The sequence below is a fragment of the Dryobates pubescens genome, chromosome 1 (genome assembly GCF_014839835.1).
Source record: "Dryobates pubescens isolate bDryPub1 chromosome 1, bDryPub1.pri, whole genome shotgun sequence".
Lineage (NCBI taxonomy): Eukaryota > Metazoa > Chordata > Aves > Piciformes > Picidae > Dryobates > Dryobates pubescens.
In genome coordinates this window covers 37,812,755-37,830,352 of record NC_071612.1, presented here as the reverse complement: position 1 = coordinate 37,830,352, position 17,598 = coordinate 37,812,755, and the positions used below count along the sequence as shown (strand labels likewise).

Genomic DNA, 17,598 nt, shown 5'->3' with positions numbered 1-17,598 from the left:
TAATTAGTGATGTGACTATTAGCATTTGGCGCATCTAGAAGATTTATGGATGAAAGGCACGGTAAAAAAAAAACCAACAAACAAACTTTCAGATTTATCATTCTTAAAGCCATAAACCCACTAAATTTAAATTACAAAATCAAGTGGAATAGCTTTTCCATTCATGTTCAACAATTCAAACTTCCTAAACTACAATTTTGTTTAGCAATGTGACCATCAGCATTTAGTACTGTATAAAATAAGGCAGTGCTTTATGAATTCCATTTCAGCAAATAAAAGAACAGAATTACAACCATAAGCAGCTGAAATAAATTCATCTACTATATGTCTTCATACTAAAGTATCTTTAATATATTCTTAAGGTCAGCATTAACACAGCGCTTCAATTCCTTTTCCGTTTCATTTTACCATCTTGTTGCAAACATTAAATCACAAAGGTTATTTCTTCCTGCTGCACAAGGAACTTTTACACACAAGGCAGATCAGTATTCATCAAGAATGGCTTTTCAGAGGATTTTAAGCTAACAATGATACTTTACTCTTTGTGCAAAGGCTCCTGGCCTAACTGCAAAAGATAATTATCAGTATTACCTTGGCTATTGCCCAAGTCCATTTTTTTTGTGAATATGCAGTTTCAGCTCCAAACAGAAAAACACGTTCTGACATTAAGTAGATTTCAAAGGTAAAGATGTCCCTAAAGCAAGCAAGAGAAAAAGGCAGCTGTGTTTAGTCTTCATAACAGCAGACATTTCTCTGTTTTTCATTATTTCATACCTATGGAAGGCAATCCATCTGCATTTCTCCTCCAGCCTTACAAGTACAACCCAGATAACAACAGAGTATTTTATAATACAACATGATCAAAGTGCCTCTCAGGTCAATAACACTTGTTTAGAGGCCACTTGTTCTTTCAGTGATTTCTCAAACTAATAAAAATACTTACATGTATGCAGACATTAAAATTCATAGGGAATTTTTTGCTTTTGGAAGTACATGTGGTTTCAGTAAGGATATTTTTGTATTCAAAACACTTTGTTTAAGTTTAATCAAACCAATTCATTGAATGGGAAGTTGTGAACAAGATACCACAGAATGAATCATAGAAATGGGGATTCAAAGGGATTTTTAGATGGTACTTGGTCTAATCCCAAAGCACAAAGCAGGACTATCACTAACCTCAGAGCAGAACAGCAATGAAAAGCCTTGAACATCTTTGAGGACAGAGAATACTATTTCTCTCAGTTCCAGTCCTTCACCACCCTGCTCATGGAGAGGCTCTTCCTATCATCCAGCCTAAACCTCCGAGGGTGAAATGTGTGGTCACTACCAATACCTTGTATCACCTACTACCATCCAAGACATTTGGTTCTGTCATGTTTATGACTACACCCTTTGAAGCCTCTGTAGCTCAAAAAGTTCTTAGAAGTTTGGGAGGGGATGAAGTGGGTGAGTGTGGGTCTTGATCTTTTTTCTTTTTAAAAAGTCTATCACTATTTAATCAGGTGGAGCCTGATTTTCCATTTTTTTAATAGACAAATGACAACAGTAAAAGAAATACCAAACCAGTCAAAATTGGTGTGGAATTTGGAAAGTAAATGCCTTGTTAGACTTTAATTATATATTATAGTTCATCAGTTTATAGTATGATTTTGTCTGTGACCTCTTCCTAAAATCCCAATAGATGGAATATGATTTTTTTTCCTTCCAGTGCTGGAGATTGAGATTTATCTCAGTCTGGAGAACTGAATATGAGTCATTGCTCTCATTTTCAGTAAGCACTTTAAAAACTTTATGTAGATAGTTAATTCTGACTAATAGAACAAACATTTTAAAGGCTGACTGTTTTCACTACATGAAATACTGAATTTAGAGAAGTTTCTCATAAAACTACCCACTTGCAGGTGAAGCAGAGTAGGAAGTTAGTCACTCCCTAAAAGGAAAGTATTCATCCAATATTTTTAAGTACTGTCCTGAAGTGGAACCATTGGCAGATGTAATCCATAGCTTAGATGTGATGATAGAAGGCAACAGTGGCATTTTTCTTTTTATTCTGGATACCACAAACGATGTGACTGCAGTACAGTGAAGGTCATCTCTACTGTATTTTACAGCTTATTGAGGCATCACCATGTTTCAAGATCTCTCCCCTCCAAGCATTCCTTTATCTATGTAATAGCTTTCTCCCCATTATATTTCCAGAAGTTTACTCAATAGACTCTCTTTTCCTTGGTAGACACATTTCCTTGTATCTACACACTTGGAACTCCAAGCATCATGGTATTATACTGCAGAAAGGTCTTGTTATTTTACATACAAAAAGACATTTCAACTAAGTGCTATGGAATTTGTTACAGACTCAAAGTATAGTTACAAAAAAACCACAATAAAATGTTGCCCTAAAGAAATCAAGTACCACTGAGATGCAGCTCACATGAATCTCCACGTGATGGTTTTAATGTACAAAGGGAAGGCAAGTTATAAAAGAAAACCAAGACCACAAAATGAAAGAGTTGTTATCTGCAAAATAATACCATGTTCTACAGTTACACTACTGTCCTCAGCTGCAGAACAAAGAATGGGTTTCAAAGACTGAGAGGTCTGTGACCAAAACTAAAAAGCATTGTGGACAACTCTCATCTGCTGCATCTTGTCAGTAAGAAACAAAGCAAGAGTTTTGGCTTGAGGCAGAGGTCAATCCCAGGAAGAAAAATGAGCATTAATTGTTCAATTTATCATCATGTAACCTTTTAAGCACTGAGAGTATGCATTACCGTTTTAATAAGAAACAGATGTATCTAATTTATGCTGCCCTTTTAAATTACCCTAACATTTTCATTAGATCACTACAAATAAAATGAAATAATAAAACAATCCCCAAATACCACTTAGCACTTATTTCTTCAAGTCAGCATGGACTATTTCAGGGTTTTGTTGTTGTTGTAGTTTTCTAAATTGCACATTCAAAAATCAGGAACAAACTAACAGCTCTGAAAACCCAGAATAATAAAACCTTTGAAATACTTCGGTTTGTTTATTGAAATATTAAATTGAGAACCTACCCTCTATTTAAGAAGAAGTCTGACTTGTGCACTACAAGACAGATAACTTCACTGATGTCAATCATACCATTAGGAGTGGTAGATTTATCATTTTCATAGTAGCTCAGAAAGCCACTTTCCAAAGTGCACCATCTCCTGTTGCAATCTGTGATTAAAGAAAGAATGGAAAAGTCAGTGGATGCTAATAAAAATTACCTCTCCCTATAGAAGTTGTCTCACAGGATGCATAGCTCTGTTTCAACAGCAAGACATTTATGATGAAATCTGTCTCACTGACAGAGTGGGTCAGGAATTCAATATAAATATTGATAATACTTAGCCTAAAGAAACTCTAACACATGGCAATTTAAGAAAAGAGTATTTCCAACACCACAATTTTACATTATGAAATGATTTAACATACTCATAAGTTAACTTTACCATTGTATAGGGATTTTAACTCTCTTGTAGTGGAACTTGGTGGTGGAAGAGCAAGTACACAATACCATGTTTAACACAAGGGAGCTAAGGAAACAAAATGAAAACGGTACAAAGAAGCACTGAAAGCTACTAGAACAATATTTTCTGACAAGAGTAGAGAACAAAATGAGTAAGTGAATCATGGTATATAGTGGCAAAAAAGGGTTCCCCTTTCTTTCGTGTTACTGGAGCTAGAGGGCAAAATCAAGTCAGTATGTCACCTGGAGTACCGTGTCCAGCTGCAGCATCCCCCAGCACAGGTAGGTCTTGGAACTGCTGGAGTGGGTCCAGAGGAGGCCACAAAGATAATCAAAGGGCTAAAGCACCTCCCATATAGGGACAGGTTAAGAGAGTTGGGGCTGTTCAGCCTGGAGAAGGGAAGGCTGCAGGGAGACCTTAGAGCAGGCTTCCAGTACCTGAAGGGGGCTACAGGAGAGCTAGAGAGGAATTTTTTACAAAGGCTTGAAGTGATAGGAAGAGAGGGAGTGGACTGAAGCTTGAGGAGGGCAGATTCAGACTGGGATATGAGGAAGAAATTCTTTATAGTGAGGGTAGTGAGACACTACCCAGAGGTTGCCCAGGGGGGTCTTGCATGCCCCCTCCCTGGAGGTGTTCAAGACCAGTTTGGATGAGGCCTTGTCCCTCCCAATGCCAGGGTGGCTAGAACAATATGATCTTCTAATGTCCCTTCCAACCCAAACCATTCTAGGATTCTACAAAAGCAGCCTAGAAAAAATAATGCCATACATGCAAGAACTTGCATCCATTGCACACTACTGGAAAACAGAAGAAAAACACAACTAGAAGTTGTGTTATTTAACATGATTATATTAAAAAAACTAAACAAACCCAACAAAAAACCCCAAACTGCTACCAAATGGTAGAGGATGACAAACTGAAGAACAGAGAAACTAAAAGAACAATCCTTTCTAGGTACATCACTGGCCGAGCTCAATTCTCCCCTACTGCAGGCCCAAATGTCAGATAGTAATGAAACAGTGCAGAACTTATTCCTATGCACTGGGGGAGATAAATGGATACATTGCAGATAGGCAGCAGCTGTAGCCATTCCAGGATGGCATGGTCACATTAAAATGGATTGGGTGTCTCTCTGGTTGCTAGTCACATACCTGGGAAGGCTAAATTCATTTAGCAACCTGTAGTTTACAGAAAGGTAACATGTCATAGATTCATAAAATGGATTGGGTTGGAAGGGACCTTAAACATCATCTAGTTCCAAATCCCTTGCCATAGGCAGGGACACTTTCCACAACTACCCTGGGCAACCTGTTCCAGTGTCTCACAACCCCCACTGTAAAGAATTTCTTCCTAATATCCAGTCTAAATCTACACTGCTCAGGCTCTCACTGTCCATCATCCTATCACTACAAGCCCTTGTAAAATTCCCTCCTCAGTGTTCCCGTAGGCCTCCTTCAGGTTCTGGAAGGCTGCTATAAGGTCTCCTTGGCACCTTCTCTTCTCCAGGTTGAAGAGCCCCAACTTTCTCAGCCTGTCCCTATGTGTGAGATGCTCCAGCCCTCTGATCACCTTTATGACCTGCTCCAGCAGTCCATGTCTTTCTTGTGCTGGGGGCACCAGACAGGATGCAGTACTGCAGGCGTGGTCTCACCAAGGCAGAGCAGAAGAGAAGAATTCACCTCCCTTGTCCTGCTGGTCACACTTATATTGATGCAGCCCAGGACATGGCTGCCTTCTGGGCTGCCAAGTGACCATTGCCAGTTCACGGTGTGTTTTTCATCAAGCAACAATGCCAAGTCCTCTTACTCAAGACTGCCCTCAAGCCACTCCTCACCCATACTGTGTTTGTGCTTAGTGCCTTCCAAGTGTAAAAATTTCCAGTTGCTAATCATGGTTAAATTACTACTTAAGAATTCCATCCTCAAATGAGTTTGAGTTAGATGTATTGGTGTATCTAGCAATTGTCATCTATACTTTTGAAACAGAACAAAAACATACCAAGCAGAGAAAATTATATTTTTAAACTGCTCTGCAAAGTTTTATTTGGTATATTTAATTAAGATCAAATATCTACTCCCTATTATGAAACTAAAAGATGAACACAGCCCATGACACAGCATACCATGGACTATTGGCTGCTCAGCATTTTCAGGCATCCATTCTAGCTTAAATCTAGTTCTTACAATATAATCTGAGGTGCATCTACTCCCACCACTGCAGAGAAGCAGGTCCTAAGAAAAAATACTTTGTTTACTTCTGCAGTCTTACAATTCCTGTACAGCTGCAAATATTCTGGTATTTATGAGAATATGGTAAAACAGTTGTGGGAGGAAAAAACAAACCAACCAAAAATAAAAAAACCAACCAAAACCCAACAACAAAATAACCACCAAGCTGCTGTTGTAGTTAGCCCAATATTAACTTCATATTTTACCTGGTATTTCATCCAAGTAGTTTTTCTATTATTTGCTATATGATTTAAAAATCTCTTAGCACTATTTTTCTGGTTACTATGATATTTTCATTTTCATTACAATATTTCATTTGTCATCTTATTATTTATTGCTATTTACTGTTTTAATATTAATTATTATTGATTTGAATTTTTTGCTATTTTATTTTTCATTTATTATTTACATACTGAATTATTATTTATTAGTAGTACTATTTTGATGATCTTTCATTTTTTGTTATGCTATTTTTCTTGCTTATTCATTAGTATTTATATACTGATTTATTATTAGGTACTATTTTGATATTATTGTTTGGGGTTTTTTTGTTTTATTATTCTTTATATACAGCTCTATTATAACTACTGGTACTATTGATATTTTTATATTTTTTTCAATTATTGAAGGTTTGGGGGAGTAAATGCATTATTTATTTATTTACTACTTGCTCTCTAGTTCTATCTGTAGTCTAAATACATATTTTAAACAGTACAACAAGCATAAGATAGAGTTTGCAAATGTATAGCTTCACAGGAGTCATATATCATAGAATAGAATAGAATAGAATAGAATAGACTTTACTTCATGTTAATGAGATTTTATAAACTAAGAAATCATTCTTGATCTGAGAACAAAAATAAAACGGTATGGTTTATGTTTTAAACAGCAAAAGCCTCCTTTTGTCATAGTATTTCTTACACATGGCTGAAATATATTACAGCCCTCAGGCAAGAGCAGTTTCTAATTCAAAATTGCAGGGGTTTTTGTTGTTGTTGAAAGGATGTTATTATTACATCTTCCTCCCTTGTCTCATTTGTCATTTGTCTTCCTGGACTGCAAAAAGCTCAGGGAAACCTATATTCCTACCTAGCTATAGAGCACTCATCCCAGAAATATTAGGCCTGACAAACACATGGGTAATTCAACAATAATGCAAAAGCAAACACATGAACAACAACCAAAAAAGCCCCCCTCAAAACCAAAGAGCAGAACAGCTACAAGACACTATCTCAATTCCAGGGGCCAACTTGAGCTGAGGGAAACGCAGTTCCTTTCCATTTACTGTGTGCTCTTCCAAGTAGTAACTGCAAGGATAAGCAACAGGCCACAAACTTTCAAGGCAGATTCATTACTGTCCACTAAAACCTTACGATGGAAGACAGTCAAAATTCAGTTGTTTCTTGTCTGGGGTTTTTCTTCAGTACTATTTTTAAGGCATCCTAATAATGATGTTCACTCCCCACTGCATCTCCTCGGTACTACAGGAGACACTGAATATTTAGCTGTAAATGTTCACAATCTAGACAGGTATTCACAAATTTACACCATTCAGATAGAAGGTAACAGTAGTATTGCCTCATATCTGCTGTCTACTTTTCCTAGGAGGGTGTTTGTGATTATTTTTGGTTGGTTGTTCTGGTTTTGTTTTGTTTCTTTTTTCTTTTTTTTTTCCCTTGGATATTTTATGAATACAGATCATAGAATGGTTTAGGTTGGAAAGGACCTTAAAAATCATCTAGTTCCTAAACCAAGCCACAAGCAGAGACACCTCCTACTAGACCAGCTTGCTCAAGAACCCATGCAATCTGGTTTTGAACATCACCAGGCTTGAAGCCTCCACAACTTCCATGGGGAACCTGTTCTGGTGCCTCACCAACCTCATGGCGAAAACTTTCTCCTTAACATCTCATCTCAATCCAGCTTCTTCCAGTTTGAAACCATCACCATTCATCCTATGACTCCATGCCTTTGTCAAAAGTTCCTGTCCAAGCCTCCTGCAGCCCCCTTCAAATACTGGAAGGCTGCTACAAAGAGAGCCCTTTCTTCTCCAGGCTTAACCCCAACTCACTCAACCTTTCTTCACAAGAGAGGTGCTCCAGCCCTCAGATCATGTTTGTGGCCTCCTCTGGACCTGCTCTAACACTTTCATGTCCTTCTTGTGTTGTGGGCTCCAGAGCCAGGACACAGTAGATATACACACCACAGTACAGAAGACAAAGTCTGCCCTTGGAATGATACTAGTGAGGTCTGCAGTTATTCCTTGCTTTCCCAAATAAGCTCAATGCAGTTTCAGAACCATCCTCCAAAAAGTCCTGTCCAGCAGCAGTCCTCTGCCACAACAGCTGTCATCAACAATTGCTAAGTGGCTGATCAGGCATGAGTTGTGTTGATCATGCAATGCTTCCAGGAATTTGAACCAATACCTAATTTACAGATTCTTCAAAAGCATATTTAAATAGGTGTTACATGTTTTAGCATGCTTTAATCTCCACCAAGGATCTCAAAGGCAAACACCATAAGAACATGGACATAAACATGCAAAAATATCTATTAATCAACATGGGATGTCATGCTAAGGTTTTAGGAGCAATAAACTCAACCATAAATCAGGCCAGAAAGTCCCACATCTTTTTTTGTTTAGATGGAAGAAAAATAGAGGAACACAGCTGGGGAAAGAAGGGGGGAAAAGAAAAAAAGGTGAGAAAATTATAACCTCTCAGTAACAACAAGAAAGAAACAATCACAGAAGACTGATACACACAGGAGACCATGTGTATCTGCTGTGATATACACATTTTCACCCCACGAAGCTCAGCTGGTTGTAAAGTTGTTGGAAGTGCACAATTCCACCTGGAGTAGTTTTAAAACTTGTGAGCTTGAGAAACACCCTGCATATTAGGCAGTGATAATTTAAATGATTTCTGAAATATTATCATTTTTGAGGGAAGCTGCTTTGGGGCAGTCAGCAGCATCTAGCTAAACATAATTAAAGCGAGAAGTGTTTCTAAGTGGGTTTTATTTATCAATAGCTGTTGTTAGCCAAATATTTGTTCAGTAGTTCATTTTCCTCCCTCTGTCAACAACTGAAGGAGATTAAGACAATCAGTATTTTCTTATCTACCAAATCAAAAGAGGCTATGTCATATCAAAGGCATCTTATCTCTTTTAAAGTAATCTGAGAAGTTAAAAAGAAGGAAATGAATCCAAACTATACATATTCAAATGCACAAAATAAAAGTGAAATACCTTCTTTTAATTTCTTCTCCGTGAGAAGCTTAGCAGTATTAGAAGAAACTTTGTATAGGAATTCACAAAGAAAGGTGGAATGTGAACAGTCTTCAGAGAAACCACTTTCAAAACTGGGATCATAATTTGGGAAATCTATTAAAAGAGAAAAGAAGCGACACAAAAAACTTCATTTCTATCACTCTAACCACTTTAAGCATTTCTGTCTGTGTCACCTGTAGATATGGAGTTGCTCTGTAGTACTTTTAGTACACCACAAATACATCTTATTGAGTTTTATAATTACAGTAATTTTTTCTATATATTCATCAATAAAACACTGGCACACTTTTTTTTTTCATAGATCCTACAGGTTTTGTGATTCTGTGAAGCCGTGATGTGAGGAAAAGATAGTTTGCTGGTATAGACCATATTACAGGTTCAAGAGATGAGTTTCATTGTGGGAGAAAAGTCTGGCAAAAATCAGGTAGGTCTGTGTGCAGTAGGGATAGATAGGAAGTTAAATAATTTTAAAGAAATAAATAAAGCACCAGGTGAATACAGTTAACACATATCTGAAGTATATCACTGAATTACAGAATGCCAGGTTGGAAGGGACCTCAAGGATCATCTGGTCCAACCTCTCTAGGTGATAGCGTAGTTGAAATGAGATGGCCCAGCACCCTGTCAAGCTGAGTCTTAAAAGTGTCCAGTGTAGGGAAATCCACTACTTCCCCTGGGTGAAACATTTTCTTTCTTATTTTTTATATATATATATTTTTTATATATATGGTGTATTTTTTTTCTTTACCTTTTACAGGTAAAAGCCTGATCATTTTGGCAGAGCAGGTGATGTTTTTCTTCTGTGTTATAAATAAGGTATGAGGTCTATTAGTTATCACTGTCTTTGTTATTTTTTTAAGTCATAAATTTGCTATCTGTGCAAAATGCAAGTACCTTGTACACAATCACATCCAGTCTGCTGAAACACAGATAACACAGGAGACATCACAACTCCCCCACCACTATACCACTGTTGCTGAACTCAGCGACTCCTATCCTTGTGAATTCCTTCCTTCCATTTTGCTCAATATAAAATTAGAAGATTGAAACAAAGAGAGTGAATCCTACCTGAGAACTTATTGTGGTACAAGAATTCCATCTGCAGTCTTTGTCCAGCTTTCTTGGCCAGTAAGTATGGAGTACTGTAAACAGGGTCTCCAGTAGCACACATAGCATCAGCCCCACTGAACAGCAACATCAGAGTTTCTAGCACATCTTGTTTAACTACAGCAGCACATAGGGCCTTAGCATGGAGAGGGAAAACAAAAAGCCTGTTTAAATTAGAAAATTATTTGCAACAAGTATTTAGATCATTTAGATGCAAATCCTTTCACCTCCAATAGAGTTCCTCTACATGTTGAGACCATAACAGAGAAGTAGCAGGAATAATCAAGCATGGTCTGAATCTAGGGGTAAAAAAGCAGCAACAAGAACAAAGCAACTGCAAAAACATAATCAATCCACGCCCTGCAAGAATCTGCTCCCACAAGCTTCAATTAGGAAGGATATTGTGAATTAATACTACTGGAGGGGAAAGATTCTTGCTTATGTGAAAAATTACCCCTCATTTTGATTCACAAATCAAACTACTATAGAAAAGAACACTGTTATTTTAAACCTCAAAATTTCAACCAAAGAGATGAGATTTCACCCTTAAATTTCATTACTAGGAAACAGACTGAAGTTCATAAGCAGTTTTTCAAAACTATGCTCACAGTAATAAGACAACAGTTCTTCAGGGCATCTTCCTACTTGATCAACTTCCTTGGCATTTAAAGATTTCACTTCACACTAAATCATTTTATTTTTACTTTTTCTCCCCCTTCCCATCCCCCCCCAAATGATGGTCTAAAACCTTAAACCCAGGATTAGCTACACAATTACAGCAATCTAGTCCATAATGCTTTCTACAATTTAATATGCATTTAATTATTTCATTAATGAATGAGGTTTTTTGAGATGTTTGAGGGAGAAGTCACTCAGCACAAGAAGAATCAACTCTCAAAATTCAGCTGCTTTAATAAACCTACAAGCATCCAGCTCAGTGAAAGTTCTAGAATTACTTGGCAATGACCATCTGATTACACAGTAATTTCATGTTTCCATAGGGAATTTGACCATTACAAGCCATATTATTTTTGCCAGTAGTTGAATGATTAATTGACAGAAACCCTTCCCCCCCCAAAAAAAGCCCCAAACAAACAGACTTGGAAGAATCAAGCCTGTAAAACAGAGTTATTTGCTGTGGTCCACAGCTCTAATATTAAATAAAGTCTCTTGCTACCAATAAATAGAAAATAATCCAAATGTTTTATTTTGCAACAATATAAAGAGTTCCCATAAAGCCCCAGAATGTTCCCAATTCCAATGAAGTGGAAAAATATAAATTCAAGCTACATAGTGAGCTGGTTCTGTGCTTTGGCTTGAGGTGTTTTAATGACAGCTAATCTCACGGGCCACTATTTTAACATTTTATATACACAACTAACATGCAACTTAGTATGTATGAAAAAATAACACTTTTTGACACAAAAATCACTGAAGAAATGAGAACTCTCAAGTTCAAACCACAAGAACTTTTAAATGTTGCTGCCTCCCCATGATCTCTGCATGCTCATGACTCATGAACTGAAGCCATTAGCATTGCTGTATATATGCATTTAAAATCTTCTATATTTGCATATCCTAAACAGTCATGACTGAAATCAACAGATATTCAAAGTCAGTCAAAGGGACATCAAAAATTAAATAGAAATTGATAATTATAATGAGTATTTTCCACTTTTTACCTATAAATAATTTAATTAAATGGAAACACTGAGAACTCACATTTTTTCATCATTAATTTTTAGCTGGTTTCATTTCCAATTAGCCACAAGTTACTATAAAAGTGTTCAGGAGCTACTTTCACCATTGACAATACTAAATCATCTAGTGTGTTGGAATGTTGGATATCAGATACATAAGATATCAAAAGCATGTAAAGAAGACATGTAAAGAAGTGGGAATCTGCAGCCCTAGTGTGCTCATTTGAAGAAAAAGTAAGATCTGTATTGATTGCCAGCTCTGGAACACTTAGTACAGGCACCATGGAGGTACAACAGCCTCCTACTGACAAACTAACTGGAAAATCTAGGAACTAAGAAATCCTGAAATTAGCCCTGTAAAGACTCCAAAACAACCCTTGTTCAGGATCCTGAATGTATTTCTCACCAGTTTAACAAGATGATCAAACTGCACCCAGACACAATACAAAAGGTAAGGCACGGGTTTACCCAATCAAGTATTACCTTATTCAACTGTTCCTTGGTTTTGTAGCTAAAAGGTGCTTTCCTGAATTTCCTCTCTTTGTATTTCTGTGTAATGAATGCTATCCTTTTTTCTGCAGGGGCGTCCATATGCAGCTCTTCATCTGGAGGAAGATTTCCTGCCCAAAAACTGTTTGCTCTCTTATTTCCAATGATGATAAAGAGCTGAATAACGTGCAAGGAAAAAAACCACAACAAACAAACAGACACAAAAAAAACAACCACCAGGATGAAGGATATGAAGCTAGCCTCTAAATAGTTTTCAGCTGCTAGAGGTTGAAAGAGAAAGTTATTAAAGGAAAGCAAGATGCTTGCAGGAGATGGAAGCCCTTCTCAGTCACTGCCTATGGTCATCTATAAATGAATAATGAAGTCTGCAGTCATCATTTACCATCAATAGCAACTATGCCTTACAAGGCTGACCACTTATTTCAATATATATTAGAAAATATGAGTAGAAGGTCAAAGAAGACTAGCATTTGTCTTCAAGAAAATGGTGATGACTCAACCCTCTCTATCAGCACCACTTAAACTAAACTGGCAGTGAGAAGTTTCCTTCCTTTTCCCTTTCCCAATACTGTCCATTAAGATGTCTCTCTGAAAGCATTCTATTTATTTTTTCCCCAAAAATAACCAGATAGTTAGAAAAATACTAAGAGAAGTTGTACATTAGGTTATCAAAAGTGAGTATTTTGAGTGACACAGCAGTATATGATTATTGGAAACAAGTCTACTGTAACAGCAGCATGCTAGTTAGCAGCTAGGTTAGTTTTCTTGTGAGTGAAGCAATAAGTAACTCCTACTCATACAGTACTTTTCAAGATGGAGTAAAGAATGAGAACAGCAGAACATACCTCAATAAGTTCATTGCTCCAAATGCTGGCATCCATTTTTAGACTCCGGACCTTTGAATCTCTTGGTCCTAATGATCTGTGCTGCCCTGAAAATCCAAGATTATTTTTGCTTAGAGCACTTACACCAGGTTTCTCTTCTGAGATAATGAAACAAAATTTAATTAAAACAATTTGGTTCTAATTGCAGCTTTTAAAAAAGGCTGGGTTTGATATTTGAATATAAAAGCACCCAAAAGAAGATAAACTGAAAGAAAAAAGTGGATTTGCATTTGATTGTAATGAATAAACAAAGTAGGCTTTGTGATGCAGAATACTTTGGAGAGGATTTGTTTGGAAAGTCTTGAGTTAGAGACTGTTTCCCTGAATCTACTGCTCAAGTACATACAAAATGTTAGAAGTAGATTTGTTAGAAGCAGATTTTTAGCAGCATGTGAAATTGCTATCCCAGTTGGCTGTCAAATATGCCCTGATGTCAGGGAATTTAATATCCCAAATTATACAATTGAAAATCGTTATCCTTCGGCATCCAGCCTTGCAAAATCCAGCCATTTCCCACAAAGCGCTAGTGTGTCTTAATTTCCACTAATTGTAAGGGATTAGGGACCTGCCATTTATGCCTGGGAGTGTTTTAGAATAAGGATGACCTTGGTATCAGTAAATTAAAAAAACACCCTAAACATGTTACGACTTTGTGTTTGTCAGAACTTCCACAAGGATGGCACCGTAAAACTGAAAAAAGCCCATTCAAGGACATACACAGATATGCAAATATGACATTTCGTAGAACCCACATAGCCTGTCATTAATTACCCTACCTGCACACTTCTTACAAATGACAACACAGAGATTGATGGATGCCCAGTCAGGACTGGGAGCTTTACAGTCAGCACAGCTCCTGTTGGACTCATTGAACCAAATCTTCTCAGCTACTTCATAATCAGACAGAGTTTCTGCTATCGATTGCTGCAGGGCTTCAATCCACTCTTGTTTCTCTCTTTCCGACTCTGCTGTAAAGCTGAAACAATTGACTTTTCTGTGTTATTGACTTTTATTTTAAAGCCCAATTAAACATAGTCTGGAGTGTCCCATTTATTACATTTACACCTGAAATCACAGTCAAAAAATCATCCTCTACACAGATATAAATACTAAGATGGAATGTAGCATTGTGTATTTTCAGTCCATGAAAACTCCCTGGGTTTGTGCTCAGTTTTCAGAGTGACTGCCAGCACAAGCTACACGGTTTTTGTCATGTTCAAGTTATGTTTCTGAGGTACTTTCAATCTTTTTATAGTTCCACTTGTGAAACTTAAGGTCTGAACTGTAACAAAAGCGTGAAGTGACCTATGGAAACTTAACAAGAATGGAGCTGCTAGACACAGCAGCCAAAAAATGCTTTCCATTTAAACTGGTATTCTTTTAAAACACAAATCATACTAAGGAAACACAAACACAGTGACGGCCCAGAGAAAGGCAAAGAACTATCTGTCTACCAGCCAGCTATAGACTCCAATCACTAATCAGTATTAATTTACCTGCTACGCTAGTCGTCTCAGAATGAAAGGAAACTTTGCTATCATTTAGCAAGGCTAAGAGAACAGCGTTTTCTTCACCTGCACTACTGAAATTCCATTTAAGAAACACTCTAACACTCAGCAAAAGGCTTCTATTAGCATATACTTCCATTCTCTTAAAAATCATTACAGCATCAGCCAAAGTGAAACTTTCTCCAGATTTCAATGCAAGATTTCTACAAAGGATGGCACATCTTTTCTTATTGAATAAAATGCTCACTATTAAATGGATGCAACACTATTTCACTACTGCAGTTTAATATTCTTTTAATAGTGTCAAATTCTTTTTTTCTTCTGCCCTTGCCCAGAATGAACAAAGAAGACTACATAAAAATGTGAATCTGTGGGCACAGGATGTCTGGTCAGGGAGGTAAGAGATTAAGCATACAGCTGAAAGGAAAGAAAAATTCTTCTTAATATAAATATCATATTTTCATCCCAAACTAGGAAAGCCGCTGTAATACACTGCAAGTATATCTTTAGTGCATTAGCTAGCTGCATCAATATTAATTAATAATACATATATAAGTTCTCACCTGAAGCTTTTATAAGGAGTAATTATTTCAAAAGATTGCTTGGCACTCCGATCCACTTGTTTTACATTTGCCACATTCATAGGGATTAAAGTGATACCAAATCCTGTCTTAAAATCCTAGGGAAAAGATAATAGGAGTACAGCGCTTTGTCATTCAAGAATCAAACACGTCTACAACAATTAAATCAGTATGGTCCAAAAATCCAAGGTCATTTTGGCCACAACATGCAAGCCTCTTCTAAATCATTAAAGAATAAACAAACTTGTATTAAATTTTGTGCAAACACTATGACTTTAATTGCTAGAATGACCTTATTTGAGTGTGAGGGGAAAAATAAAATACGCACACTCTAGCTATTAATAAAGAGGGGAAAAAAGTTAAATAAGAGGTTGCATTAAAATTAGGTCCCAAATGATGGGAGTATCTAGTTTAAATCATGTTTTAGTACTAAACAATGTTTAAATAACTAAATCCTTCTCACTGACGGCAGTTTTGTCTGCCTTACCATTTAAGCAAAATAAAATATATTATGTATAAAATTCTCTTGGTTTATAAAAAATTAAACTATCTTCCCCAAGACAATTCTGTTGTGCCCACGATGGTAATTGCTGAGTGATCTCCTTGTCATTATCTTCATCACTGAGCCTCTTGTTATCTTTTCTCTCACCTGTCCAGCTCAGAGGGTAAATGATAAAGCAGTTTTGGTGGGTACCTGTCATCCAGCCAGGGCCAACTCACCACAACTTCAGGTATAAGCAAATTAAAATAATATTATTTTATTTTATCACATTTGAAAATGCTAAACCTAACACAACAGACACTTAGGGATCTATGCAGAAGTGGAAGTACTTATTACATAGCATGAGGCATTGAAGAGAATTATGTCCTAAAAGGCATTATAGTGTCCCTTCTAAGATGGGATTTTTTTAAATGCCATAATTTCCAGTAATTACACATAGTGTGGGATAAGTCAGCTGAGGCTTCCTTGGCCAGATTTCTTAATAAGAAATTTGGTGCTTTGTTGTTACTTGTGGGTTTTTTTTTTTTTCCTTTTACAGTAACACTTTGGAATCCAGATGTGGATTTCAGCTCAAATCCTTTTATGAAGTAGTAAGTTTTCAACAAGCACCCTGGCTTATCCGTTCCTCTCTCTCTCTCTCTCTCTCTCTCTCTATATATATATATATATATATGTTTCTACCTTTCTTCCACCCTCATATACTGCAATACAGACATTTTTATTCTCCCCCCTCATCTTCAGCACCCACTCCATTTTCCTGTAAATCAGTGGTTTTTCATACTGACAGATCTGCCTTAGAAGAGAGCAGAGAGCTCTGTGAAGTCTACACAGCTCTTAATTCATCTCAAAGATCAGTTCTATGGGAAAGGAGTGGGCAGAATAATCTCTTTTAGAGTATGAACTTGACAGCATGTTCTGTAGCAGTGAAGCATTCTTAAAGTCAAACATCACCAGTGAGAAAAACAGAAGCATGAAATATGGAAAAAAAAAAAAGACTGAGGCTAGGAAAATACTAAATCTTTATTTTTATTAGCAGCAGTGTCTAAAAGCAAATGAGTAAAATGGGGGGGGGAACCTGTTTAACTTTCTAGAATTAAATTGTTTGCACTTCCCTGACGTAAATTGGATGCAGCTTTCATTTGTTGGTTTCAGTTATTTCAAATAAATGACCTTAAGAAGTCCTGATTTTTTAAAAGGGCAGGTAAATGAGACTAAACATGTACCCAAACAACAATGCAATGCATTTCTCCTTTATTAAATAACAGCTGAACGACTGCCAGAAGCCATGGCTAATAGAAGTTCAATACGCTCTTAGGTGCGGATCAGAGGCAAATGATGAGTAATGAAGATGACTGAAATAATAACTACCACAGTAAGCCAGATCAAAAGTTCACCTAGCACAGCAGATTCCCTTTAAGCACTTGCTACTGACTCCTGTCATAAAAAGAATGTAAACAAGAAGAGGTATATTCTCGTATTCCCAAATAAGCTTCCAGCAATCTAAAGGAAGGTCCCTCAACAAATAATTGCAGCAAAACCATCATGCTTACTGGCCATCAAGGAATTCAAACAAATGCATATTTGACCTCTGTAGCATTCTACTTTGTAAATGCTCATGCTGAACATGAGCCAGCAGTGTGCCCAGCAGAAGCAGGGAGGTCATTATGCCCCTGTACTCAGCACTTGTTAGGCCACACCTTGAGTACTGTGTCCAGCTCTGGGCCCCTCAGTTTAGGAAAGATGTTGAGTTGCTGAAACATGTCCAGAGAAGGGCAACAAAGCTGGGGAGG

The 17,598-nt window shown here is 37.0% G+C and overlaps 1 protein-coding gene across 1 annotated transcript in view; it reads right to left on the bottom strand.

Annotated features, from left to right (window-relative positions):
- Positions 1-17,598, bottom strand: part of ARAP2 (ArfGAP with RhoGAP domain, ankyrin repeat and PH domain 2) — a 127,057-nt gene that overhangs the window by 53,756 nt on the left and 55,703 nt on the right. The window contains exons 9-16 of the mRNA XM_009896550.2: positions 15,289-15,404; positions 13,994-14,193; positions 13,179-13,264; positions 12,307-12,489; positions 10,085-10,259; positions 8,975-9,109; positions 3,060-3,204; positions 592-694 (exon numbers count right to left, since the gene is read on the bottom strand). Coding sequence (XP_009894852.2) covers positions 592-694; positions 3,060-3,204; positions 8,975-9,109; positions 10,085-10,259; positions 12,307-12,489; positions 13,179-13,264; positions 13,994-14,193; positions 15,289-15,404 — 1,143 coding nt within the window. The remainder of the gene's footprint in view (positions 1-591; positions 695-3,059; positions 3,205-8,974; positions 9,110-10,084; positions 10,260-12,306; positions 12,490-13,178; positions 13,265-13,993; positions 14,194-15,288; positions 15,405-17,598) is intronic.